The sequence below is a fragment of the Salvelinus fontinalis genome, chromosome 23 (genome assembly GCF_029448725.1).
Source record: "Salvelinus fontinalis isolate EN_2023a chromosome 23, ASM2944872v1, whole genome shotgun sequence".
Lineage (NCBI taxonomy): Eukaryota > Metazoa > Chordata > Actinopteri > Salmoniformes > Salmonidae > Salvelinus > Salvelinus fontinalis.
Window position 1 is genome coordinate 10,685,393 of NC_074687.1, and position 27,621 is coordinate 10,713,013.

The 27,621-nt window shown below is 44.1% G+C and overlaps 1 protein-coding gene across 4 annotated transcripts in view; it reads right to left on the reverse strand.

Moving 5' to 3' along the window:
* LOC129820836 (tensin-1-like) overlaps positions 1-27,621 on the reverse strand; it is a 310,756-nt gene that overhangs the window by 231,262 nt on the left and 51,873 nt on the right. The window contains exon 1 of one of the 4 annotated variants that reach the window (XM_055877853.1): positions 3,865-4,456. The exons of the other annotated variants lie outside the window; for them this stretch is intronic. Within the exon in view, the coding sequence (XP_055733828.1) occupies positions 3,865-3,945 (81 nt within the window). The 5' untranslated portion in view covers positions 3,946-4,456. Of the gene's footprint in view, positions 1-3,864; positions 4,457-27,621 lie in introns of those variants that run through there. 4 annotated transcript variants of the gene reach the window in all.

The following is a 27,621-nucleotide window of genomic DNA, read 5'->3' on the forward strand; positions in this document are numbered from 1 at the left end:
GAAATAATCTGTCTGTAAACAATTGTTGGAAAAATGAATTGTGTCATGCACAAAGTAGATGTCCTAACCGACTTGCCAAAACTATAGTTTGTTTACAAGAAATTTGTGGAGTGGTTGAAAAACGAGTTTTAATGACTACATCCACCTAAGTGTATGTAAACATACGACTTCCACTGTATACTCTTTCAGTCAGCTAGCCCAGAAAATACTTCTACAGCAATGACCCTCACTGATAAGGTGATGCTTCCTGGCATATTTTCAACCCTTTTTAGAGGACACTTGATTTGTTTATCACTGGCCCTAAACCCATTAGGATCTCATCAATAATTCACAAGAGTGTTTTGAAGAAGAACATCCTGAGATTGGCATCTTAGGTTTCCATGTTGTCCTCTTCCTTAGTCTTCTTTCACTCCCTTTTATGCCATCCCATGCTCACTTTGACCTTCCACTTGGCCAGTGTCTTCCAGGACTTAATTTCCTGTGTCTTGATTGTCATTTCATGTCATTTATTTTCCTAAAGTAATTTATGTTTGTCTGTAGCTGGAAAATGTCAATACAGCCAAGACCGTGCAGACTTCCTGGGCTTTCGGGTGGTGGGGGGCTCCTTTTTGTTCTTGGCTAGCAGATAGAGCCCGTCTGGTTCATTGAGGAGGTCTGTTTCCTGTATCTCCCTTCACTAGACAGTAACTGCTTCTGCAGCTGAGAACACATCACTTGTCACTGTGGCTCTCACTCTTGAGATGCCGGGTTTGCCAGCCACCTCAGCTTAAACTCCACTTCATTGACTTGACCAGAAAAGACTGGAAACCTTCACATATATATATATATATATATATATATATATATATATATATATATATATATATATATATATATATATATATATATATATACACAGTACCAGTGAAAAGTTCTTAATTTTTACTATTTTCTACATTGTAGAATATTACTGAAGACATCAAAACTATGAAATAACACATATGGTATCATGAAGTAAACAAAAAAGTTGTGTTATGACAAGGTAGGGGTAAAAGACCAAGTCCATGTTATGGCAAAAACCACTCAAATAAACAAAGGCAAACAGTCCCTCATTACTTTAAGACATTTGTTAATTGTTGTTTTACTGCTGCTCTTTATTTATTTGTTACTTTATTTGGGTATTTTTCTTAAAACTGCATTGTGGGTTAAGGGCTTGTAAGTAAGCATTTCACTGTAAGGTCTACACCTGTTGTATTCGGTGCATGTGACAAGTACCATTTGATTTGATAAGGGCTATTTTACCCTGCTGCATCAGATGACCTGGCCTCCGCAATCACCCGACCTCAACTCAATTGAAATGATTTGGGATGAGTTGGACCGCAGAGTGAAGGAAAAGCAGCCAACAAGTGCTCAGCATATGTGTGAACTCCTTCAAGACTATTGGAAAAGCATTCCAGGTGAAGCTGGTTGAGAGAATAACAAGAATGTGCAAAGCTGTCATCACGGCTACTTTGAGTCTACTTTGAAGAATCTCAAATATAAAATATATTTAGATTAGTTTAACACTTTTTTGGTTACTACATAATTCCATATGTGTAATTTCATAGTTTAGATGTCTTCACTATTATTGTACAATGTAGAAAATAGTAAAAAAAATAAAGAAAAACCCTTGAATGAGTAGGTGTGTCCAAACTTTTGACAGGTACTGTGTTTTATTGATACGCTGGCATAAATGATTTGGGAGATGGGCGTAGGAATGTGTAATAGAGTTATTTATTTCTCACTCAAATTACGGCGTGACGTGTAAAGGCAACGGGGACGAAGACCAAACAAACACGTAACAAAACACAGGGTAGAAACTCAAAACAAAAGAGCGAAGAGTACCTCGAATAAATAACACACGCGCACAATGATTAACACACGGGACGAGACCCGTAATCATCTGAGCAATCCACAAGGGCACCAAAGCCGAAACACACAGCACAGGTACTCGCTCACACCAACGGACATTGTAACAATAATCGATCGCCCAATGGAAACCAAAGGGCACATATATACAAATAAAATCCGTGGGAATAGGGGACAGGTGTGTGTAATGAAAGTTCCGGAGGGATCCGTGAACAATTATAAACATACCTTCTTAACTTATGACTTAATTAACAAAAATTGTGAAATAAAATCCCAGAATGACTTTGAGGTACTGATACATAGACTGGGTAGAGAGTGTGAACGTTGCTGGGGCAAGTTTAATTAGATTACCCTGAAGTAAGTTGTTATACAGCCTCCGAATGCAGTCAATTAGTGACTAGGAGATTAGTTGGGGGGCTTTGGTGTCCATTAACAATCTCCCTCCCCTAAAGGAAAGATTGCTGATCAACTAATCAAATGGGTCAGTTAGGTTTATCCAGTAACCTCCTAAGTTTGACAGTAGTTTGACAGTGGTGCAGTGCTGGACCAAGGGACGGTCACATCAAGGCTGTGTCGCAATAGTATGAAAAAAGTATCTGTGGGCAGATCTGAAAACACAGACTACCAGTATGGTGGACATGGCTTCGAGACTTGATTTTCACCTGTCAGTTCTTTAACATCACTGATGAAAGAAAAGGGAAACAAGATGAGTACTGAGAAGAACATCTAAAACATCATTCACAAATGTGAAACACACCCCTCGGACCAAAGCCACACCCCTCGGACCAAAGCCACACCCCTCTAACCAAAGCCACACCCTTCGAACCAAGGCCACACCCCTCAGACCAAAGCCACACCTCTTTGTGCACATGTTCATATTTCCGAACATACGGACATTCTCAACACATGATCAGACCACAACATAGCTCAGAAAGCACACACAGACATAAACCTCTCGCTGAGAGAAAAACACACAGCTGATTCAATTATACAAGAGAGCAAAAATAGCTTTGTGTCTAAGCCAGTAAGAGACAGAGAGGCTGAGAGAGAGACAGAGAGAGTGTGAGAGAGAGAGAGACAGAAAGAGAGAGAGAGTGAAAGAGTGAGAGAGACAGAGAGACAGACAGTGACAGGGAGAGAGACAGAGAGAGAGTGTGAGAGAGAGAGACAGAGAGAGACAGAGAGAGAGAGAGAGAAAGACAGAGAGACAGAGACAGAGAGAGACAGAGAGTGGTTGAGAGAAAGACAGAGAGAGAGAGAGAGAGAGAGAGACAGACAGACAGACAGACAGACAGACAGACAGACAGACAGACAGACAGAGAGACAGACAGACAGAGACAAACACACATAGAGAGAGAGACACACAGACAGGCTGAGAGAGAGGAGAGAGAGAGAGAGAGAGAGAGAGAGAGAGAGAGAGAGAGAGAGAGAGAGAGAGACTGGTTGAGAGAAAGAGAGAGAGAGACAGACAGACAGACATACAGACAGACAGACACAGTGAGAGAGAGACAGTGAGAGAGAGACAGAGAGAGACACACACAAACAGGCTGAGAGAGAAGACAGAGAGAGAGAGAGAGAGAGAGAGAGAGAGAGAGACACACAAACAGGCTGAGAGAGAGAGAGAGAGAGAGGGAGGACAGAACAGTGCTTTTAAAGAAAGGGTAGAGAGATTAAGAGAAAACAATCATCCCTCTCAACTTCTCTGTCTGAAGTTTCCCCCTCTTTATCTCCCAACACTCCAGCACCCTGGCTCCCCATTGGGATTGCAGACCACCCAACAGACCCTCAAACCCCCATTCCACTTGAATGGGTGGACCACCCGACATGTAGATTTACCTGGAGATGACGACTCACGAAAACAGACCACCAAACACACAGACACCACACACACACACACACACACCACACAGACACCACACCACAAACACACCACACCACACAGACACCACAGACAAACATCCCACACACACTGCTCACCCAGAACATGCAGGAGAGGCAGACCCAGGTGCGGGCTCGCCCGGCTAGGGCAACGGGCAGGCTGAGAGACACAGAAGGCATCTTTCCTTCCTTCGGGTGGAAGCTGTTGCTGCTGCTACTCCTGATTCCCAACTAGTCCAAACAGGAGGGCTATCCAGCACCGCAAATCCATGACACGTCAGGGAAGAGCTGAGACGCTTGCAGTATATCTCTTACTTGCTTACTTGATTCCCTGCTCTCTCTCTCTCTCTCTCTCTCTATCTCTCTTCCTCAGTCTATCTCTGACTGCCTCTCAACTCAACTTTGTCCTTCCTCGTTTCAGAGGACGCACGGCTCTTGACCTTCACCTCTCCTGAGTCCGTACGGGAGATGCAGCGATGAGACAAGACTGTAACTACCAATTGGATTCCACAAAATTGGGGAGGAAAAAGGGATAAAAAAAATATATATATATATATATTTTTTTTTATTACAAAAACTTTGTCCTCTCTCTCTCTTTCCTTTCCCCCACTCTTATTTTTATCGGTGCCTGTCCTCGCTCTCTCCCTTCTCCCGTGTCTCTCTCTCCGTCTCTCTTTCCCTCCACTGAGGGAACTTTCACAAAGCTTGTTGGGGTCAGGCTGCTCTTCTCCCCGGGAGCAAAGGGGGAGGTGTCTAGAAAGGGGGTTCCGTTTATTCTTCATCCCTTCCTCTCTTAGACTCCCGCCCCTCTCCTCTCTCGACCCCCTCTCCTCTCTCTTCATTCTTAATGTCATTCATTCCTTGAACCCTCCCCTCCCCCCTCACCTCCCCCATCCCTCGCTCCCTGGTTTTCCCTTGCTAACTGTGCTCACTCATGTCTGTGCTCTCTCTCTCTTTCTACCTCTCCTTCCCCCTCTCCCCCCCCCCTCTCTCTCTCTCCCTCTTTCTACCTCTCCTTCCCCTTCCCCCTCTCCGTCCCCCCCCCCCCCGTCCCCTCTCTCTCTCTCCCTCTCCCTGACCCTCTCTCACTCATTTCCACTCTCCTACTTATTTCAACTCTGATTGACTGTGTGGACCATTCTCACTCCCTGCACGTCCCCATCTCAGACCATCCTGCGTCCCCACATATCCCATCAAACTCTTGACTGAAAATCTCTTCTGCGTAGCGGTCTCACCCGGTTCACTTCTTCCCAGCACCAGGCCAAGGAGATGCATTGCTTTTACACTTTTCTTTGAAGGCCACAATAGTACCACGAAAGAGCCCCCCTCTAAAAGCGAAAAGACCCTGACCCCGTACCGTAGAGATAGAACACAGCAGGACTGGGAAGCAACACTGCTTCACTAAGTTCTCAGCGGTCATCAAAGGCCCACCTTAGCCCAAGTCTCTCTAGTCTCCCCTGTTCATCTTTCACTGGTACACACACTCACATCATTCACATACAAGCAAAGACACACACACACACACACACACACACACACACACACACACACACACACACACACACACACACACACACACACACACACACACACACACACACACACACACACACACACACACAAAGCAGTGAACGAGGACTAATCCCCTGGTGTTTTCTCTCAGCCTCTCTTTAGAGGTGAACCAGGTGAGGGGGGGAGACAGAGTGCACAATCTCGATGATGACAGTTTGACCTTTCTATTCAAAACAGTATTCCTTTCCTCTATAATCACCGTGCCCGGCAGTCTTTCAGTCGGATTTCCTCTCCTCCTCCTTCTCCCATCAAATACACTATACTCTCACAATGCATGATGGGACGGCGGCAGAAGGTTTGTTTTGTTGCACGTTTTAAATAAATAATTTTATGTGAGCAACAGCGTTACTGTCAATAGGTTAAATACACGTGGGGTTTTTCTTCAGTTTAGGGCAAGATAACAGCACAAACAATACTCGAACACAATACCCTACATTGGAGGAGTTTGGGGTCGCTGTGGCAGCAGAGAAAGGGGAAACCATGGTAAATACCAGATTATTGTGCGTGTTTAAGATCGACTACTATGAGTGTGCGTAATCACTGATCTACAAATCACCTTACATCACAAATAACTACTCATTATGTGATCAAGATTAGCGATTTTGAATAGAATACAATAATCAACAGAAAAGCCTCGCTCAAACTGATCCTCTGAAACACACGGAATAACATGAGGTATGGAAAGGATCGGGGTTGAGTCAGTTTAATACTATGTGTCTACTTTCTCTGATAGAGATTAGTTGTCCTCGTGTAATGTCAGGGCGATTAGAACAACGCCCCTCTCTAACCTTCTCCTGTTACCATCTATAGTGACTCCTGTTTACCCCCAATGTGGGTTACTGGGGTAAAGGTTCCGTTTGTTTACTTCACAGTGGTGTGGAAGAGCTCTGATCCCAGACCAGACACCCAAATACTATTTTGAAATCGTTCAAGTCCTAGAGTGCCATATGGGCGGGGTTTGCAGTTTTGTGACTATTCTGTTCGTTCCATTGTGGCAGGCAAACTCAATCAACCACAGATAAAGTATTTGAAATGATTTCAAATAGTATTTGAACTCAGGTTTGTTAGGGACAATCTTTAACTTAATCCTTGTGGGACAGCACCAACAGAATTCCACAGGGTCAAGGGTCAACGACTTTGGATCTAAACATTACGCCATAACGATGCACCCTTGGGAAAACAGGCATAGCCTCGAACTAGAAAAAGTGGGCCTCGCCAGCAAAACATTGTCAAACCATTTCACGGGTCTCTCTAAATCACTGTCCCTGCGGCAACATGGGGGAATGGTCTCAATCTCCACTAATACATAAATAAATGTAAATGGCATAATTTATTCATATAAGGTGATTGAATGTGTTTGTCAATATGACTGAAATATTATGTTATCAACTGAAACTCAACAGACAACTTTCTCAAAATAGCTTTTCCTCACTCATAGGCTACTTTGTATGACAGTTGGAATCTAAAACAGTGACCCCTGGTGGACATTTACTATATCTAAGTCTCATTAGGCTGCATGACTACAAAACAGGGCCAAAACAAGGGTTTGTTAAATATTCTATCACACACACACACACACACACACACACACACACACACACACACACACACACACACACACACACACACACACACACACACACACACACACACACACACACACACACACACAGAGCACAACAACGTCCCCAGACGGCTAAGATATGCAAGGACAGAGTGAGGACAAAGCCATCAGCAGGACAGCTATGATTAACCCCTTTACACCATCAGATCAACCCCTGACTACCTAGCTCCCCCCAGTGGTCCTTAGCGCTCCGCAGCTCTCCCCAGCGCTCCCTAGCAGTCTTCAGCTCTCCCCAACGCTCCCCAGTGATCTTCAGCTCTCCCCAGTGGTCTTCAGCTCTCCCCAGCTCTCCCTAGTGGTCTTCAGCTCTCCCCAGGGGTCTTCAGCTCTCCCCAGCTCTCCCTAGTGGTCTTCAGCTCTCCCCAGTGGTCTTCAGCGCTCCCCAGTGGTCTTCAGCTCTCCCCAGCACTCCCCAGTGATCTTCAGCTCTCCCCAGTGGTCTTCAGCTCTCCCCAGTGGTCTTCAGCTCTCCCCAGCGCTCCCCAGCGGTCTTCAGCTCTCCCCAGTGGTCTTCAACGCTCCCCAGTGGTCTTCAGCGCTCCCAAGTGGTCTTCAGCTCTCCCCAGCTCTCCCCAGTGGTCTTCAGCGCTCCCCAGCGGTCTTCAGCTCACCCCAGTGGTCTTCAGCTCTCCCCAGCGCTCCCCAGTAGTCTTCAGCTCCCCCCAGCTCTCCCCAGTGGTATTTAGCTCTCCCCAGCGCTCCCCAGTGCACTTCAGCTCTCCCCAGTGGTCTTCAGCTCTCCCCAGCTCTCCCCAGTGGTCTTCAGCTCTCCCCAGTGGTCTTCAGCGCTCCCCAGTGGTCTTCAGCGCTCCCAAGTGGTCTTCAGCTCTCCCCAGTGGTCTTCAGCTCTCCCCAGCGCTCCCCAGTGGTCTTCAGCTATCCCCAGCTCTCCCTAGTGGTCTTCAGCTCTCCCCAGCTCTCCCAGTGGTCTTCAGTGCTCCCCAGCGGTCTTCAGCTCTCCCCAGTGGTCTTCAGCTCTCCCCAGCGCCCCCAGTGGTCTCCAGCGCTGCCCAGCGCTCCCCAGCGGTCTTCAGCTCTCCCCAGCTCTCCTCAGTGGTCTTCAGCTCTCCCCAGCGCTCCATAGCGGTCTTCAGCTCTCCCCAGTGGTCTTCAGCTCTCCCCAGCGCTCCCCAGCGGTCTTCAGCTCTCCCCAGTGGTCTTCAGCTCTCCCCAGTGCTCCCCAGTGGTCTTCAGCTCTCCCCAGCTCTTCAGCTCTCCCCAACAGGAACATGGATGGAAGACACACAGGGACAGAGATAAACAGGAACATGGATGGAAGACACACAGGGACAGAGATAAACAGGAACATGGATGGAAGACACACAGGGACAGAGATAAACAGGAACATGGATGGAAGACACACAGGGACAGAGATAAACAGGAACATGGATGGAAGACACACAGGGACAAAGATAAACAGGAACATGGATGGAAGACACACAGGGAAACTCACGGCTCAGCACTGAGAGATTGGTGTAACAGCTATAAAAGAAGGAGGTTTCTCAGACTGAATTAAACAAGAGGACAATACATAATACTTGTTGTACTCTGCTATACCAGGACTCCTCTTGGTACTCTGCTATCCTAGAACTCATCTGCTATCCTAGAACTCATCTGCTATCCTAGGACTCATCTGCTATCCTAGGACTCATCTGCTATCCTAGGACTCATCTGCTATCCTAAGACTCATCTGCTATCCTAGAACTCATCTGCTATCCTAGAACTCATCTGCTATCCTAGAACTCATCTGCTATCCTAGAACTCATCTGCTATCCTAGAACTCATCTGCTATCCTAGAACTCATCTGCTATCCTAGAACTCATCTGCTATCCTAGAACTCATCTGCTATCCTAGGACTCATCTGCTATCCTAGGACTCATCTGCTATCCTAAGACTCATCTGCTATCCTAAGACTCATCTGCTATCCTAGAACTCATCTGCTATCCTAGGATTCATCTGCTATCCTAGGATTCATCTGCTATCCTAGGACTCATCTGCTATCCTAGGACTCGTCTGCTATCCTAGGACTCATCTGCTATCCTAGGACTCATCTGCTATCCTATGACTCATCTGCTATCCTAGAACTCATCTGCTATCCTAGGACTCATCTGCTATCCTAGGACTCATCTGCTATCCTAGAACTCATCTTCTATCCTAGGACTCATCTGCTATCCTAGGACTCATCTGCTATCCTAGAACTCATCTGCTATCCTAGAACTCATCTGCTATCCTAGAACTCATCTGCTATCCTAGGACTCATCTGCTATCCTAGGACTCATCTGCTATCCTAGGACTCATCTGCTACCCTAGGACTCATCTGCTATCCTAGGACTCATCTGCTACCCTAGGACTCATCTGCTATCCTAGGATTCATCTGCTACCCTAGGACTCATCTGCTATCCTAGGATTCATCTGCTATCCTAGAACTCATCTGCTATCCTAGAACTCATCTGCTATCCTAGAACTCATCTGCTATCCTAGGACTCATCTGCTATCCTAGGACTCATCTGCTATCCTAGGACTCATCTGCTACCCTAGGACTCATCTGCTACCCTAGGACTCATCTGCTATCCTAGGACTCATCTGCTACCCTAGGACTCATCTGCTATCCTAGGATTCATCTGCTATCCTAGGACTCATCTGCTATCCTAAGACTCATCTGCTACCCTAGGACTCATCTGCTATCCTAGGACTCATCTGCTACCCTAGGATTCATCTGCTATCCTAGAACTCATCTGCTACCCTAGGATTCATCTGCTATCCTAGAACTCATCTGCTATCCTAGGACTCATCTGCTATCGCAGGACTCATCTGCTATCGCAGGACTCCTCTTGGTACTCTGCTATACAAGGACTCCTCTTGGTACTCTGCTATACTAGGACTCCTCTTGGTACTCTGCTATACTAGGACTCCTCTTGGTACTCTGCTATACTAGGACTCCTCTTGGTACTCTGCTATGCTAGGCTTCCTCTTGGCTCAGAGCCTATAGGCCAGTGGATAGGGCTGAGCTCACTTTTTGACGGATAGAGGAAGTCCCCCCTCCCACTTGTTCTACCTCCTGACTCCCATCCGTGTAAAACGATACAGACACACCCTCCCTGGGTTCAGGCTCACATGTGTGTGCACGTTTTCTCCTGCTCTCTCTGGCTTTGAAGAACAGGCTCCTATGGGGAGCAGAGAGGGAGAGGGACATGCCTCTGTACCAGACCTCCCTCACCAGAGGGAAAGACCACCACAATAATACTAATAAATACACCCAGAAAACTTTACGCCATACGTTGCACTTACGTTTCCCCATACTTCGCTCCCCACATGCAACAACTCTCCGCAGTCTGTGCTGCAAGTCACTGGCAGACACGGACCAGTCTTTTCAACGAGCTCTGTAGTTTCAAAGAGGCCTTTTTTCGCTCTCTTTCTCAGGGATCCAGTTCTGTTTAATCACTTGCATTCCGAGGCAACCGGAGACAAGTTCAACTGACAAAGCCCTCAGCTTATGTCAAACTTATCTTCTTTTAAAACCCAGGAAATCTACAGCCAGGAAATCTCAGTCAATTATCGGAGACATTCTGTGGCTATTAGCTCATGTCATTCATCAGCACTTTAGTTGGGTGGGGAGGTGTCATGTGGTTTCTGATTAGCTATGGAATAAGGGTCTAGTAGATGTTGCCTTGCACTAAAGAGCCTATAGAGCACGGTTCCCCAACCACGGATGGTTTTATTTGGCCCCCCAAGTTATTCTTTTTTGTAATTTTCATTGTTGGATATGAAAGACTGTAAAAACACCATGAAATTAGCTCCAGGTGATTTTAATTTAGGAAATCTGTTCCCAAGTATTTCCACACATATAGAGACACGTGAACATCTACAAATGTAAGCAAGATTTGAAATTATTATGTTTTAGTCAAATAGTATATCTGTTTGGGCTTGTTGAGGGAAAACTTGCTGTCTACAAATGATTTGTAATTATGTGCTGGTCCCCGACCATCCCACTGCTGAATCTAGTTGCTGATCCCTGCTATAGAGTCCAGGTAGGCTAAAGCAAACATACACAGTGTCACGCCCTGACCATAGAGAGCCTTTTTATTCTCTATTTTGGTTAGGTCGGGGTGTGACTAGCGGGGGTGTTATCATCTAGGTGTTTTATTTCTATGTTGGCCTGGTATGGTTCTCAATCAGAGGCAGCTGTTTATCGTTGTCTCTGATTGGGGATCATATTTAGGAAGCCATTTCCCCACTATGTTTTGTGGGATCTTGTTTTTGTGTAGCCGCCTGTGAGCACTGCGTGAGCATCACGTGTCATGTATTCTTTATTGTTTTTTTGTTCGGTTCTCTTATAATAATAAGATGTCGAACCGATATCGCGCTGCGCTTTGGTCTGAGTATGCTTACAAAGATGTCTCAGAAAGATTTCCAATACTGTACTATTTGAGGCCAGCTCTGCCATAACTTGAAGACACAGCACCTGGATTGCACACATATGGTCTTAAGAGCTTGCATCACTGCAAATGATTTGATGGAATTAGGACAAGGTGATTGGGGAAGTTTTCACTGATGCTTTGAAATCAGCAGATGTCGCCTATAATGTAATATATTGCTGAGACTCAGCTCATTGTAATCAATGAATTGCTGAGGCATGGAAGAACTTGGCAGACACTACAGCCCTCCAAGACTAGATACTAGACAGCCTATATGGAGGTACTGGTAGGAACCTGACTACAGCTACAGTCAGTGATGCAGCTGTAGTCAGTGACGTCAGTGATGAAGCTGTAGTCACTGACATCACTGACTGCAGCTGCATCACTGACATCACTGACTGCAGCTGCAACACTGACTACAGCTGCATCACTGACTATAGCTGCATCACTGACATCAGCTGCATCACTGACATCAGCTGCATCACTGACATAACTGACTACAGCTGCATCACTGACATCAGCTGCATCACTGACATAACTGACTACAGCTGCATCACTGACATCAGCTGCATCACTGACTACAGCTGCATCACTGACTACAGCTGCATCACTGACATCAGCTGCATCACTGACATAACTGACTACAGCTGCATCACTGACATCAGCTGCATCACTGACTACAGCTGCATCACTGACATCAGCTGCATCACTGAATACAGATGCATCACTGACATAACTGACTACAGCTGCATCACTGACATCACTGACTACAGCTGCATCACTGACATCAGCTGCATCACTGACATAACTGACTACAGCTGCATCACTGACATCAGCTACATCACTGACATCAGCTGCATCACTGACATCAGCTGCATCACTGACTACAGCTGCATCACTGACTACAGCTGCATCACTGACTACAGCTGCATCACTGACATAACTGACTACAGCTGCATCACTGACTACAGCTGCATCACTGACTACAGCTGCATCACTGACTACAGCTGCATCACTGACATCAGCTGCATCACTGACATCACTGACTACAGCTGCATCACTGACATCAGCTGCATCACTGACATCACTGACTACAGCTGCATCACTGACTACAGCTGCATCACTGACTACAGCTGCATCACTGACTACAGCTGCATCACTGACATAACTGACTACAGCTGCATCACTGACTACAGCTGCATCACTGACTACAGCTGCATCACTGACTACAGCTGCATCACTGACTACAGCTGCATCACTGACATAACTGACTACAGCTGCATCACTGACATCAGCTGCATCACTGACTACAGCTGCATCACTGACATCAGCTGTATCACTGACTACAGCTGCATCACTGACATCACTGACTACAGCTGCATCACTGACTACAGCTGCATCACTGACATCACTGACATAACTGACTACAGCTGCATCACTGACTACAGCTGCATCACTGACTACAGCTGCATCACTGACTACAGCTGCATCACTGACATAACTGACTACAGCTGCATCACTGACATCACTGACTACAGCTGCATCACTGACATCAGCTGCATCACTGACATAACTGACTACAGCTGCATCACTGACATCAGCTACATCACTGACATCAGCTGCATCACTGACATCAGCTGCATCACTGACATCAGCTACATCACTGACATCAGCTGCATCACTGACTACAGCTGCATCACTGACTACAGCTGCATCACTGACTACAGCTGCATCACTGACATAACTGACTACAGCTGCATCACTGACTACAGCTGCATCACTGACTACAGCTGCATCACTGACTACAGCTGCATCACTGACATAACTGACTACAGCTGCATCACTGACTACAGCTGCATCACTGACTACAGCTGCATCACTGACATCAGCTGCATCACTGACATCACTGACTACATCCCAGGATGTACAACTGGAGACTACTGATCTACATCAGGTGGTGAAATGCGATGCAATCAGGGCCTGCGATAGGAGCGATCGCTCAACGCTGCTGAGGAGACAGAGAGAGGTGTAGGAGAAGGGAACAGGACGACCTGTTGAATGCTGCACACTTCCTGTCTCTCCAGAGTGGGAAGACAATGGGTTCTGGACACAGAGTTTCACTTTAGCTGAGGTAAAGCCAAGCCTGTTCTGGGAAACTGGGCTAGAGGCTGGTGGAATTGGGGGGCCATTGTTCCAGGGAGAATGTGGAAGGAAGTGGATGATTGTGTTTTGGAAGAAGATGGAGAGGTGTGGTCACAGCTGGTAGTTTGGTGGGTGAAGCATAGCTGGATGCTAACTGACTGGTCATCGCAATCATCCGTACCTCTGAAAGGAGATGGTAATTCAGAGCAAACAGCAACTATTCCATGTATCCTTAACACTACAACCACCGAGAGAAGTCAAGACCACCCAGACAAGGAATTCACTCGTCCAGTTTCCTTAAATAGTTTTTCCCAAGCCCCTTAAGTGTCTATACACAGTGACTCATTTAGGACCTTCCGGTGACAAAGTGCACCACGAGATCCTATTTTTGTAAGGATGGACGCTGGAGACGAGAAGCAGGTACAGGGAGTGAACATTTAATAACCGCGGGCAGGAACAGAATACGGACAGCGTCTGGACAGGGGAAACGGAAATGATAATAATGCTGACATGGGGAGGAAAAAGAGGAAACAGACAGATATAGGGATGGCAATCAAAATGTGAAGGAGTCCAGGTGAGTCCAATGAGCGCTGATGCGTGCGTAATGACGGGGACAGGTGTGCCCTCGAGCGCCAGTGAGGGAAAGCGTGAGCAGGCGTGACAATTTTCCCCTATAATCCACCTGCCAATACAAGAGTGGCGAGGTGACGGTGGGCTCCATTGACATAATGTGGTTTGTTTTGCATACTCAGGCTAGTTAAAGACCCCCATACACTCCACACATCACTGTTTAACTTCTTATGGCTGGGGGCAGTATTGAGTAGCTTGGATGAATAAGGTGCCCAGAGTAAACTGCCTGCTCCTCAGGCCCAGAAGCTAAGATATGCATATTATTAGTAGATTTGGATAGAAAACACTCTGAAGTTTCTAAAACTGTTTGAATGATGTCTGTGAGTATAACATAACTCATATGGCAGGCAAAAACCTGAGAAGAAATCCAACCATGAAGTGGGAAATCTGAGGTTTGTAGGTTTTAAAGTCTTTTCCTATCCAATATACAGTGTCTATGGGGTCATATTGCACTTCCTAAGGCTTCCACTAGATGTCAACAGTCTTTAGAACCTTGTTTCAGGCTTCTACTGTGAGGGGGAAAGAAAAAGAGCTGTTTGATGAAGAGGTCTGGCAGAATGCCATGAGCTCAGTCAGGCGTGCGCCCGGGAGAGGTAGCTGCGTTCTTTTTCCTTTCTAAAGACAAAGGAATTCTCCAGTTGAAACATTATTGAAGATTTATGTTAAAAACATCCTAAAGATTGATTCTATACATCCTTTGACATGTTTCTATGAACTGTAATAGAATTCTTTGACTTTTCGTCTGGCCTTCGCGTCGTGAATTTGGATTTGTGAACAAAAAGGAGGTATTTGGACATAAATTATGGACTTTATCGAACAAAACAAACATTTATTGTGGAACTGGGATTCCTTGGAGTGCATTCTGATGAAGATCATCAAAGGTAAGTGAATATTTATAATGCTATTTCTGACTTCTGTTGACTCCACAACATGGCGGGTATCTGTATGGCTTATTTTGGTCTCTGAGCGCTCTACTCAGATTATAGCATGGTGTGCTTTTTCGGTAAAGCTTTTTTGAAATCTGACACAGCGGTTGCATTAAGGAGAAGTTTATCTAAAGTTCCATGCATAACACTTGCATCTTTTATCAATGTTTATTATGATTACATTTCTGTAAATTGATGTGGCTCTCTGCAAAATCACCGGATGTTTTGGAAGCAAAACATTACTGAACATAACGCGCCAATGTAAACTGAGATTTTTGGATATAAATATGAACTTTATCGAACAAAACATACATGTATTGTGTAACATGAAGTCCTATGAGTGTCATCTGATGAAGATCATCAAAGGTTAGTGATTCATTTTATCTCTATTTCTGCTTTTTGTGACTCCTCTCTTTCGCTGGAAATATGGCTGTGTTTTTCTGTGACTAGGTGCTGACCTAACATAATCGCATGGTATGCTTTTGTCGTAAAGCCTTTTTGAAATGGGACACTGTGGTGGGATTAACAACAAGTTTATCTTTAAAATGGTGTAAAATACTTGTTTGAGGAATTTTAATGATGAGATTTCTGTTGTTTGATTTTGGCGCCCTGCACTTCCACTGGCTGTTGTAATATCGATCCCGTTAACAGGATCTCAGACGTAAGAAGTTAAATGGAAAGCATTTCAAACCAAGCCCTCTATAAAGGCAATCGTAAAGCTCAGTTTACATCCAAATGAATTACAGTGGACAGGGTGAAATTGGAAGCAAAAAAGAAGTCCATAAGCATGTATAAACAACATAGACCCCTTTTGTCCGAATGTTGCTGGTTCTCAATAAAGTGCCTGTGATTAATGTACGCAAATAACCCTTCCCCTCCCATTATTGATCCTGGAAGACATTTTAAGAATTGAGAGCTTGGCAAAATGTGTATGCGTATCAAAATTACGGTCGTAATGAAATTAAACAATTATCATTGTTTTTTTCGCGACAGGACGGAAATCAACCTCTATCTAAAGTAGGCGGGTAGATGCCTCTGCACAAGCGACAAGACAAAACTAATTCCAACCTTTCCCCCATCCAAAACTGGAATCCCACATAAAACACTCTACTTTTGTTCTGTTGGAGAGAGTGAGTGGTGAATGAGGGGTGACATAGGGCCAGCGAACGTATAATGTGGGGCAGATTGGGGAGTGAGTCTGGGGGTAGAATGCTAAGAGGGGTGGCTTGGGAACAATGACGTACCCCTCAAACAAAATCCCACTAATCCCTACGATTTACTCCCACAACTCCCAGTGGGTGTCACAAAGAACCACAATAGCCCCCTGGGAATCTGTGACATCACAGCCTAATTCCCTGACTAGGCTACACCTCAGGCATGCCCAGATTTCATGGCCAACTATTGTACACAATGCTGTGATACAGCAGCCTTAACACGTGAAACGTAACGTTTTTCCTGGTGGGGAAAGATAAACGACATGCAGATTCCAAAATGGCTTCTGTCCCACCATTTAATTTACACTCGTTAGGCAGGCATGAGAGACCAGCAACACAGAGGGGGGAACTGAGGATTGGATGAGGGTCCCCAGAAGTGGTTGAAGTGGTCCAGGCCATGTTGTTGACTGAATGAAGTCCTAATTGGCTGTGTTGTTCCTCAAACTGAGGAGTTGTAAAAAAAAAAATAAGAGAGTTGGAAAGAAGAGAAAGTCCTAATGTCTCCTGTATGAAGTCCCAATGTCTCCTGTATGAAGTCCCAATGTCTCCTGTATGAAGTCCCAATGTCTCCTGTATGAAGTCCCAATGTCTCCTGTATGAAGTCCCAATGTCTCCTGTATGAAGTCCCAATGTCTCCTGTATGAAGTCCCAATGTATCCTGTATGAAGTCCCAATGTCTCCTGTATGAAGTCCCAATGTCTCCTGTATGAAGTCCCAATGTCTCCTGTATGAAGTCCCAATGTCTCCTGTATGAAGTCCCAATGTCTCCTGTTTGAAGTTCCAAGATTTCCTGTATGAAGTTCCAAGATCTCCTGTATGAAGTTCCAAGATCTCCTGTATGAAGTACCAAGATCTCCTGTATGAAGTACCAAGATCTCCTGTATGAAGTTTCAAGGTCTCCTGTATGATGTTCCAAGATCTCCTGTATGAAGTTCCAAGATCTCCTGTATGAAGTACCAAGATCTCCTGTATGAAGTACCAAGATCTCCTGTATGAAGTACCAAGATCTCCTGTATGAAGTACCAAGATCTCCTGTATGAAGTTTCAAGATCTCCTGTATGATGTTCCAAGGTCTCCTGTATGAAGTACCAAGATCTCCTGTATGAAGTTTCAAGATCTCCTGTATGATGTTCCAAGATCTCCTGTATGAAGTTTCAAGATCTCCTGTATGATGTTCCAAGGTCTCCTGTATGATGTTCCAAGATCTCCTGTATGAAGTTTCAAGATCTCCTGTATGATGTTCCAAGGTCTCCTGTATGAAGTACCAAGGTCTCCTGTATGATGTTCCAAGGTCTCCTGTATGATGTTCCAAGGTCTCCTGTATGAAGTTCCTAGATTTTGAGTTGTACCCGTGACACATCAAATATGTGGTATTCAAAATAAAATAATTTCATTTTTCAGGGTAGTTTTATTTCTGCCAGTCTAAGCATGGATATATAACCTTGTGATTATGAAAAATGGGCATCAAATTATTTTTATTTTTTTTACACTTAAGTGTTAAACTGAATGACATTTTACTAGGGTACATTCATATGAATCACAATAAAAAATGAATTATTGGTTTTATTCTTGAATATAACTAATATAAGGGCATAGGTGACACTCTAATGAACATTAAAAAAAAACTTTTAGGGAATTGTAAATACTGTTAAAGTGTTTTGCTACTTTGAAAACCTTATACGTCTTTGATCCAGGTACAAATTTGTATATATTTTTTTTATACCATTGTGACACTGATGGAAGGGGGAATCGAATGAGGGCTTCCCTTAATCTGTACTAACAGAGGTTAAGGGCTGAGGAATGAAAGCTCCAGGGTCACCTCCAAGGGGGTCGAAGAAAGACTCCTTCTGAACCCAGCAGTTATTTCTTTCCCTGGGCACGCAAAGTCATTAGCCTTGCAGCCGCCTCCCAGAGTGAAATGTACGCATTAAATAGGAGAGAAGAGAGAGAGAGAAAGAGAGCGAGAGAAAGAGACAGACAAAGAGGGAGGGATAGAGAGAGAGAGCAAGAGAGAGGGAGAGACAGACAGACAGACAGACAGACAGACAGACAGACAGACAGACAGACAGACAGACAGACAGAGGGCTAGAAAGAGAGAGAGAGAGACCGAGGGATAGACAGAGAGACAGAGGGATAGAGAGAGATAGAGACAGAGACAGAAAGAGTAGGTTTGAGGTAATCGTAAAGCAAGTCATCACACCATGTAGGCTACAGTACCGTCAACATGTATCTCCATTACAATATTAACCGCACTGTACATAAGTCACAGAAATTGTGTGTGTGTGATCATAAGAAAATATCTGTTACCATTCAGTGTTGACCAATCAAGGAAATGGTGTTGCCAAACCATATACAACATGTTTTTTAATCATATATCGTTGTTGTTCTATGGAAACATCAGACAGCAAGTGAGGTCACCTGGCCTTGCTGTTGTTTTTGGATTAAGGTCACATGACGTGTCATGAGTCAGCATACCACACTAACCACAGGGTTAAAGCCGGGCTATTGTTTTGACTTGCCGGTCAGCCATATGGTTAGCCGACCTACAGTGGTCACAAGAGGTGGCTATTGTGACAGTACACTTTTCTGTTACGCACCACTGCGCGTCAGTAGCCAGACATCCTACCCACCACGATGATGGAGACACGCTCCACTCTATACCATGAGACCTACCAGAACGCGTGCCTGACTCAACTAGAAGTTGACTTCTATGTCCGCAGCAAGCACTGCGACCAGGAATACAAGACATGCAAATCCCTAAAAGACCTGTGAACATTGCTAAAGCAAAAACGTTGAACTATCGGATCATGCACCCACACTCCTAGAAAAAAGGGTTCCAAAAGGGTTCTGCGGCTGTCCCCGTAGGAGAACCCTTTTAGGTTCCAGGTAGAAATCTATGAGGAACCCAAAAGGGTCCTAACTGGAATCTGAAGGGGTTCTTCAAAGGGTTCTCCTACGGGAACAGCCAAAGAACCCTTTTTGGTTCTAGATAGCAATGTTTTTTCTGAGTGTACAGTATTAATTCAATACAACTTCATTCATAATCCCACTCCACTTAGTAGTTGAATGTTTCTCTGAGTGCGCAAAACTCTGTCTTTGTATGTCAACTCAACCATGACGGGGTCTTTACTCCAGAGCTGGAGAAGGTTGCCATGGACAGCAGAGACACAGACCTTTCAAAAAAGAGCCTTTCATCCAAGGAGAGCGACAGAGCCAGATACAGTGTCTTCTATCTCCATGGCTTTAAAACAACACAGTCAAGCCTTTGATTGAGCACTTGACTTTAACAGAGGTCCAAATCAGGAATTCCTCATCGACTTCCTTTGACAGATAAGCTTTTAACTGTTAAAATTAGCTTCTGTTAGAACCCCCTGGGCAGGTAGTGAGTTCCATAAATAGTTTCTCAAGTGTTTAAGTCAACAAATGCTATTTGCGGTCTTTTCCAGTCATGGAAAATACTTCAAATTACAGGTTAGAGGTGGTGAAAAATGGCTTCTGTAACCCAATGTTGGCAACTGAGAAAAGTAGTAGTCAGTAAGGCCTTGAGCTATTAGATACTACTAGCACTGACTGAAGTGTGTGCTGCAAACATGTTGACAACCCACTAAGCCCTTTGTTCCATGTACTGTATGTCTGTACAACATAAACGTGAGTGGCTCCAGATGAAATTAGTAAGAACAATTTGAAAATGTAAATTGAACATTATTAAACTCAAATATTGAGAGTGATATAATATGCACAGATCGGATTACACTAAATTAGATAAACTGTCCAGTGACACAATCTTCAATAAATGTCCTTTACTTGTACCATGTTGAGTCCTTATTTTGTTTACTTCAAAGAAAAATCACAAAGAAAAGCACAGAGTATCTCAATATCCAATCACTAACATCCCCTGTTGCTTATCTGCACATAGAAAGCCATCGTCTAAAACATTGGATTAAAATCAAATCAAATTGTATTTGTCACATACAACATGTTTAGCAGATGTTATTGCGGGAGTAGCGAAATGCTTAAGACCGTGCTGCAGTTTGTCCCACATTGTTTACCGACTGAACGCAGCCCTCAAGAGAGAGTCAAATCCCTGACCCAACTGAACGCAGCCCTAAAGAGAGAGTCAAATCACTGACCCAACTGAACGCAGCCCTCAAGAGAGAGTCAAATCCCTGACCCAACTGAACGCAGCCCTCAAGAGAGAGTCAAATCCCTGACCCAACTGAACGCAGCCCTCAAGAGAGAGTCAAATCCCTGACCCAACTGAACACAGCCCTCAAGAGAGAGTCAAATCCCTGACCCAACTGAACACAGCCCTCAAGAGAGAGTCAAATCCCTGACCCAAATGAACACAGCCCTCAAGAGAGTCAAATCCCTGACCCAACTGAGCACAGCCCTCAAGAGAGTCAAATCCCTGACCCAACTGAACACAGCCCTCAAGAGAGAGTCAAATCCCTGACCCAACTGAACACAGCCCTCAATAGAAAGTCAAATCCCGGACCCAACTGAACACAGCCCTCTGAAGAGGGAGTCAAATCCACGACCCGCTTCCAGTTCCAATGTGGTTAACAGTGCACTCACCAGCTAGAAGGACATAGCAGAGCTTTCAATAGGACGGCCACTACCTCTCTTAGGTCCAGAACCCGGTAAGGTCCAGAATATGCAATTAGGCTTGCCTGGGGCTCATGAGGACTGTGCTATAGTCCCTCTAGTAACACAAACTGAACTGAGATACACACCCTGGTAGTCTTTATCCTGACATTTCCTGAGCTGCATTGTTAGCAAAGGAAGAAGGAAACACAAACACACACTCTCTCTCACACACACACACACACACACACACACACACACACACACACACACACACACACACACACACACACACACACTCTCTCTCACACAGACACAGGCACAAGCGTGCACAAAACACTCACACTAACACAAACACACACCGGCATGCTTGCACATACAGTCCATAACATACAACACACACAGTGGAAAGACTGACTCTCAGGGAGTCCCATCATGGAGCGACCTGCAGAATGTAGCTACAGCAGAAGGTTCCTTCCTTTCTGTTCGGGGGCCGAGGTCAGCGTTTAACCTGTGGCCGGCGTGGAGGTCTGTTCACCAAGACAATTCACTTCCTTGTTGATCATTGACAGAACATAGAAATCTTTCCAGTCAATGTCGCAAGACGGAGCTCTCTCCACACTGTGGGTTAAAAGGGCCACAGCTTATTTACAGGGGCCGTTCATTATGGTAAAGAATGGGTTTCCTGTCAATCCATCAGGTGTAGATAAATAGTTATTTCTGTGTGTTTTATGGACATGCGACTCTAATCAGTGACGGCAGAGGCAAGGTGTAAGGTGTAAAGATCAGTGTGTGACAGAGGAATGACCCAGAAGAACAATGGGTAAGAGGTCTGAGAGAAGGGTCTCTTCATGTGATATATGTGATATAGTAGCAGCTAAAGTGTCTGTGTTCTTTTGCCCATCTTAATTTCTTTTTTTTTATTGGCCAGTCTGAGATATGGCTTTTCCTTTGCAACTCTGCCTAGAAGGCCAGCATCCTGGAGTCGCCTCTTCACTATTGACGTTGAGACTGGTGTTTTGCGGGTACTATTTAATACATTTGCCAGTTGAGGACTTATGAGGCATCTGTTTCTCAAACTAGACACTCCAATGTACGTGTTCTCTTGCTCAGTTGTGCACCGGGGCCTCCCACTCCTCTTTCTATTCTGGTTAGAGCCAATTTGTGCTGTTCTGTGAAGGGAGTAGTACACAGCGTTGTACGAGATCTTCAGTTTCTTGGGAATTTCTCGCATGGAATAGCCTTCATTTCTCAGAACAAGAATAGACTGACGAGATTCAGAAGAAAGGTCTTTGTTTCTGGTTATTTTGAGCCTGTAATCGAACCCACAAATGAAGATGCTCCAGATACTCAACTAGTCTAAAGAAGGCCAGTTTTATTGCTTCTTTAATCAGGACAACAGTTTTCAGCTGTGCTAACATAATTTCAAAAGGGTTTTCTAGTGATCAATTAGCCTTTTAAAATGATCAACTTGGATTAGCTAACACAACGTGCCATTGGAACACAGGAGTGATGGTTGCTGATAATGTGCCTCTGTACACCTATGTAGATATTCCATAAAGAATCAGCCGTTTCCAGCTACAATAGTAATTTACAACATTAACAATATCTACATTATATTTCTGATGAATTTGATGTTATCTTAAATGGACAAAAAAAAAATGCATTTCTTTCAAAAAGAAGGACATTTCCAAGTGACCCCAAACTTTTGAACGGTAGTGTATATAATCGGAGGTGGAGCCAGAAAGGGCCTGTTTTCCTTCATACGCCTGAACAGAGCTGCCCTTCACATCTGTACTGCTAATGTAAATTGTGATCATCACTGAAACCGCTCTATCGCAGAGATAATTTAGTCAACTGAAAAAAATAATTTGGGTCTCATCAATTACCACTGAAAAAAGATGTTACTATTTTTGTTGACGAAATGAACACTGGTTTGTGTGTGTGTGCGTGGGTGTGTACATAACCAAACACACAGACAGGAATACACGCATATACATACACTCTGCTTCTCTCCTCTGTTAGAAATCAGAGAGAGAGGGAGAGGAGAGGTTAGCAGCAGTATGGTGTTGATAAGGTAAGGGCTCTTCAGAGTCCTTGTCTCTTGTCTCCCAGAGGTCAGGACCTCAGCTACAATAAAACTACATTTTGGTCCATTTTAAAATGTATTGTCGCTTAAAGAGATGAGGAGAATATATAAATGCAGCTCAACTTAGCAACACAGAAACTTTTGTTATTTTTATACCATAACTATGATTTTTTTTTATTTATAATGAAATACAGTTCTTCACTCAGAAGAACGATATAGTAATTCAATGGCTTTGTTATAATCAGGTGCTACAAAATTGTTTTGTTTTTCCGATTCTCAGCCACTGCCAGTTCAATTACATACATTCTGCATGCCTGTGCTAATTTTTATTAAATGGCAATTAACACAGTATTATATTGGGTTGTTGCAGGATAAATACAATAACAACAATGCAATGCAATGAAAACATTTTCTGCATGTTTATGGTGTGAAAAGAGAAGTGAAGAAAACTCATTCATTCCAACTCCAATGTGTTGTCTTGTGTGGGAAGAATGTTTTGCTGTCAATATACTGTAAAATATACCATCAAATCCATGTTTTTACAAAGTAACAATAGATGTTGTGCAATACTATACAATAACGGTATATGTCTCTCTTCCAAAGAATGTTCAACATTAAAATGAAATGTCTATTAAAAGCATTGAAGGGTTGAACTGAGTTGGGGGGGGAATTCAAGCCCTCAAATAGTTTAAGTATAATTTACTCATTTTTACTCATGCACTTCATTTTACCCGAATAGCACAAGTCTATAATTAAGCAATAAGTCACGAGGGGGGTGTGGTATATTGCCAATATACTACGGCTAAGGGCTGTTCTTAGGCACGACGCATAGCGAACCACTCAGTCTATCATACACTTTGAAACACTAAACTGAAAAGTATCCTGATGTGTCAAAGATGTTATTTAATCTCTTTAGGTGTTTACAACAAAAAAGTCAGACAGGAAATCAAAACACAAATCACTCCAGGGTCTTCTCCAAGCCATGACGCAACGCCCAGAAACCCAAAATCCAATTTGGAATCCATGTCTTTTACAAGGGGCTGCTGGGTATCTTGCTCAGGCAAGTTTGTGCTGCCCACTCCTTCCTGTGTGTTCAAGTTTGCCGCCCACAGAGCAGGGAAGTGTGTGTGTGCGGTGGATATAATGACCCCTGCGCCCCCGACTGCAGCATACACACGCTCCCGCTAACGAAGGCTAATGACAGACTAGGGGCGGGACTTCCACCCACCCTCCATCTCCTCCTAATGTGCTCTCAGCCAGGCTATTTGACCAGGCTCCCGCCAATCATTGCATGCAAGAGCCTTGCAATGAAGTAGTTAAAACTGATCAAACTTGGTGGATTAGCATAGAGCTAACAAAGTTGAACTAATTTAAATAAATATTTCACATGCATGTAGTAGAAATACTGTGTTCAAATAAAATAAAATGTATTCATATAGCCCTTCCTACATCAGCTGATATCTCAAAGTGCTGTACATGAACCCAGCCTAAAACCCCAAACAGCAAGCAATGCAGGTGTAGAAGCACAGTGGCTAGGAAAAACTCCCTAGAAAGGCCAAAACCTAGGAAGAAACCTAGAGAGGAACCAGGCTATGAGGGGTGGCCAGTCCTCTTCTGGCTGTGCCGGGTGGAGATTATAACAGGACATGGCCAAGATGTTCAAAGGTTCATAAATTACCAGCATGGTCAAATAATAATAATCACAGTAGTTGTCGAGGGTGCAGCAAGTCAGCACCTCAGGAGTAAATGTCAGTTGGCTTTTCATAGCCGATCATTAAGAGTATCTCTACCGCTCCTGCGGTCTCTAGAGAGTTGAAAACAGCAGGTCTGGGACAGGTAGCACGTCCAGTTGACAGTGAGAGGATGTTTCTTTTTTTGCTGAGTTGATTTAAAATGTCAGATTATTCAAAGTAGCCACCCTTTGCCTTGATGACAGCTTTGCACACTTTTGGCATTCTCTCATTCAGCTTCTTGAGGTAGTCACCTGGAACATTTGAATTAAAAGCTGTGCCTTGTTAAAAGTTAATTTGTGGAACTTCTTTCCTTCTTAATACGTTTGAGCCAATCATTTGTGTTGTGATAAGGTAGGGGTGGTATACAGAAGATAGCCCTATTTGGTAAAAGACCAAGTCCACACCGTGGCAAGGTCATCTCCAATAAGCAAAGAGAAACGACAGTCCATCCTTACTTTAGTCAATCCGGGAAATGTCAAGAACTTTGAACGTTTCTTCAAGTGCAGTCGCAAAATCCTGATGAAACTGGCACTCATGAGGACCGCCACAGGAAAGAAAGACTCAGATTTACCTCTGCTGCAGAGGATAAGTTCATTAGAGTTACGAGCCTCAGCAATTACCAACGCTACCTGCAAGGAAACACGTGCCGTCATCATTGCTTTGCACAAAAAGGGCTTCATAGGCAAGGATATTGCTGCCAAGAAGATTGCACCTAAATCAACTATTTTTCGGATAATCAAGAACTTCAAGGAGAGCGTTTCAATTGTTGTGAAGAAGGCTTCAGGGCACCCAAGAAAGTCCAGCAAGCGCCAGGACCGTCTCCTAAAGTTAATTCAGCTGTGGGATCGGGGCACCACCAGGACTGAGCTTGCTCAGGAATGGCAGCAGGCAGGTGTGAGTGCATCTGCATGCACAGTGAGGCGAAGACTTTTGGAGGATGGCCTGGTGTCAAGAAGGGCAGCAAAGAAGCCACTTCTCTCCAGGAAAAACATCAGGGACAGACTGATATTCTGCAAAAGGTACAGGGATTGGAATGCTGAGGACTGGGGTAACGTCATTTTCACTGATGAATCCCCTTTCCGATTGTTTGGGGCATCCGGAAAAAAGCTTGTCCGGAGAAGAAAAGGTGAGCGCTACCATCAGTCCTGTGTCATGCCAACAGTAAAGCATCCTGAGACCATTCATGTGTGGGGTTGCTTCTCAGCCAAGGGAGTGTGCTCACTCACAATTTTACCTAAGAACACAGCCATGAATAAAGAATGGTACCAACACATCCTCCGAGAGCAACTTCTCCCAACCATCCAGGAACAGTTTGGTGACGAACAATGCCTTTTCCAGCATGATGGAGCACCTTGCCATAAGGCAAAAGTGATAACTAAGTGGATTGGGGAACAAAACATCGATATTATATTTTGGGTCCATGGCCAGGAAACTCCTCAGACCTTAATCCCATTGAGAACTTGTGGTCAATCCTCAAGAGGCGGGTGGACAAACAAAAACCCACAAATTCTGACAAACTCCAAGAATTGATTATGCAAGAATGGGCTGCCATCAGTCAAGATGTGGCCCAGAAGTTAATTGACAGCATGCCAGGGCGGATTACAGAGGTCTTGAAAAAGAAGGGTCAACACTGCACATATTGACTCTTTGCATCAACTTCATGGAGGACTTATTATGTTACATTATAGAGAGGACTTATTATGTTACATTATGGAGAGGATTTATTATGTTACATTATAGAGAGGACTTATTATGTTACATTATATAGAGAATTTATTATGTTTCATTATAGAGAGGACTTATTATGTTACATTACAGAGAGGATTTATTATGTTACATTATAGAGAGTACTTATTATGTTACATTATAGAGAGGATTTATTATGTTCAATTATAGAGATTACTTGAATTGTAACATTATAAAGATGTTTGTAAGAAAACTGAGAGCAGATACACACACACACACGTGCACACACACGTGCACACACACACACACACACACACACACACACACACACACACACACACACACACACACACACACACACACACACGTGCACACACACACTACACAACTGTAGGGGCTCAGCTTCACACTCACCCAACATGTAGTAGATTGGACCACCATGTCCGTATCATAGAAACTGAAGGAAAACAGTCTTTCTATGTTGTTGACATTATACTGTCAATACCCTCTACTGGATTATCCTACACGTTACAGGTCAATGGCCCTATCATAGTGCTGTTACAGAACTAGTACTGTTTTCAGGGACACTTGTCCCCCTCATCAGTTGATTATCACATGATGATGATACCATGACAAGGCTGACAGTTGTCCGCCGCGGGACAGGTGAGCTAACATAGGCTGATTAGCATGAGGTTGTAAGTAACAAGAACATTTCCCAGGACATAGACATATCTGATATTGGCAGAAAGCTTAAATTCTTGTTAATCTAACTGCACTGTACTATTTACAGTAGCTATTACAGTGAAAGAATACCATGCTATTGTTTGATGAGAGTGCACAGTAATGAACTTAAATGTATTAATAAACCAATTAGGCACATTTGGGCAGTATTGATATAACATTTTGAACAGAAATGCAATGGTTCTTTGAATCAGTCTAAAACTTTGCACATACACTGCTGCCATCTAGTGGCCAAAATCTAAATTGCACCTAGATGCCCAAGTCATATATTGGCCTTACTCTTACATACACAAAATACAAACAAAAACACGCGTTTTTTTTCTTTACATTATCTATTATCATATCTAATATATTATATTCTCCTACATTCATTTCACATTTCCAAAAACTTCAAAGTGTTTCCTTTCAAATGGTAGAATATGCATATCCTTGCTTTAGGTCCTGAGCTACAGACAGTTAGATTTGGGTATGTCATTTTAGGCAAAAAATGGAAAAAAGGG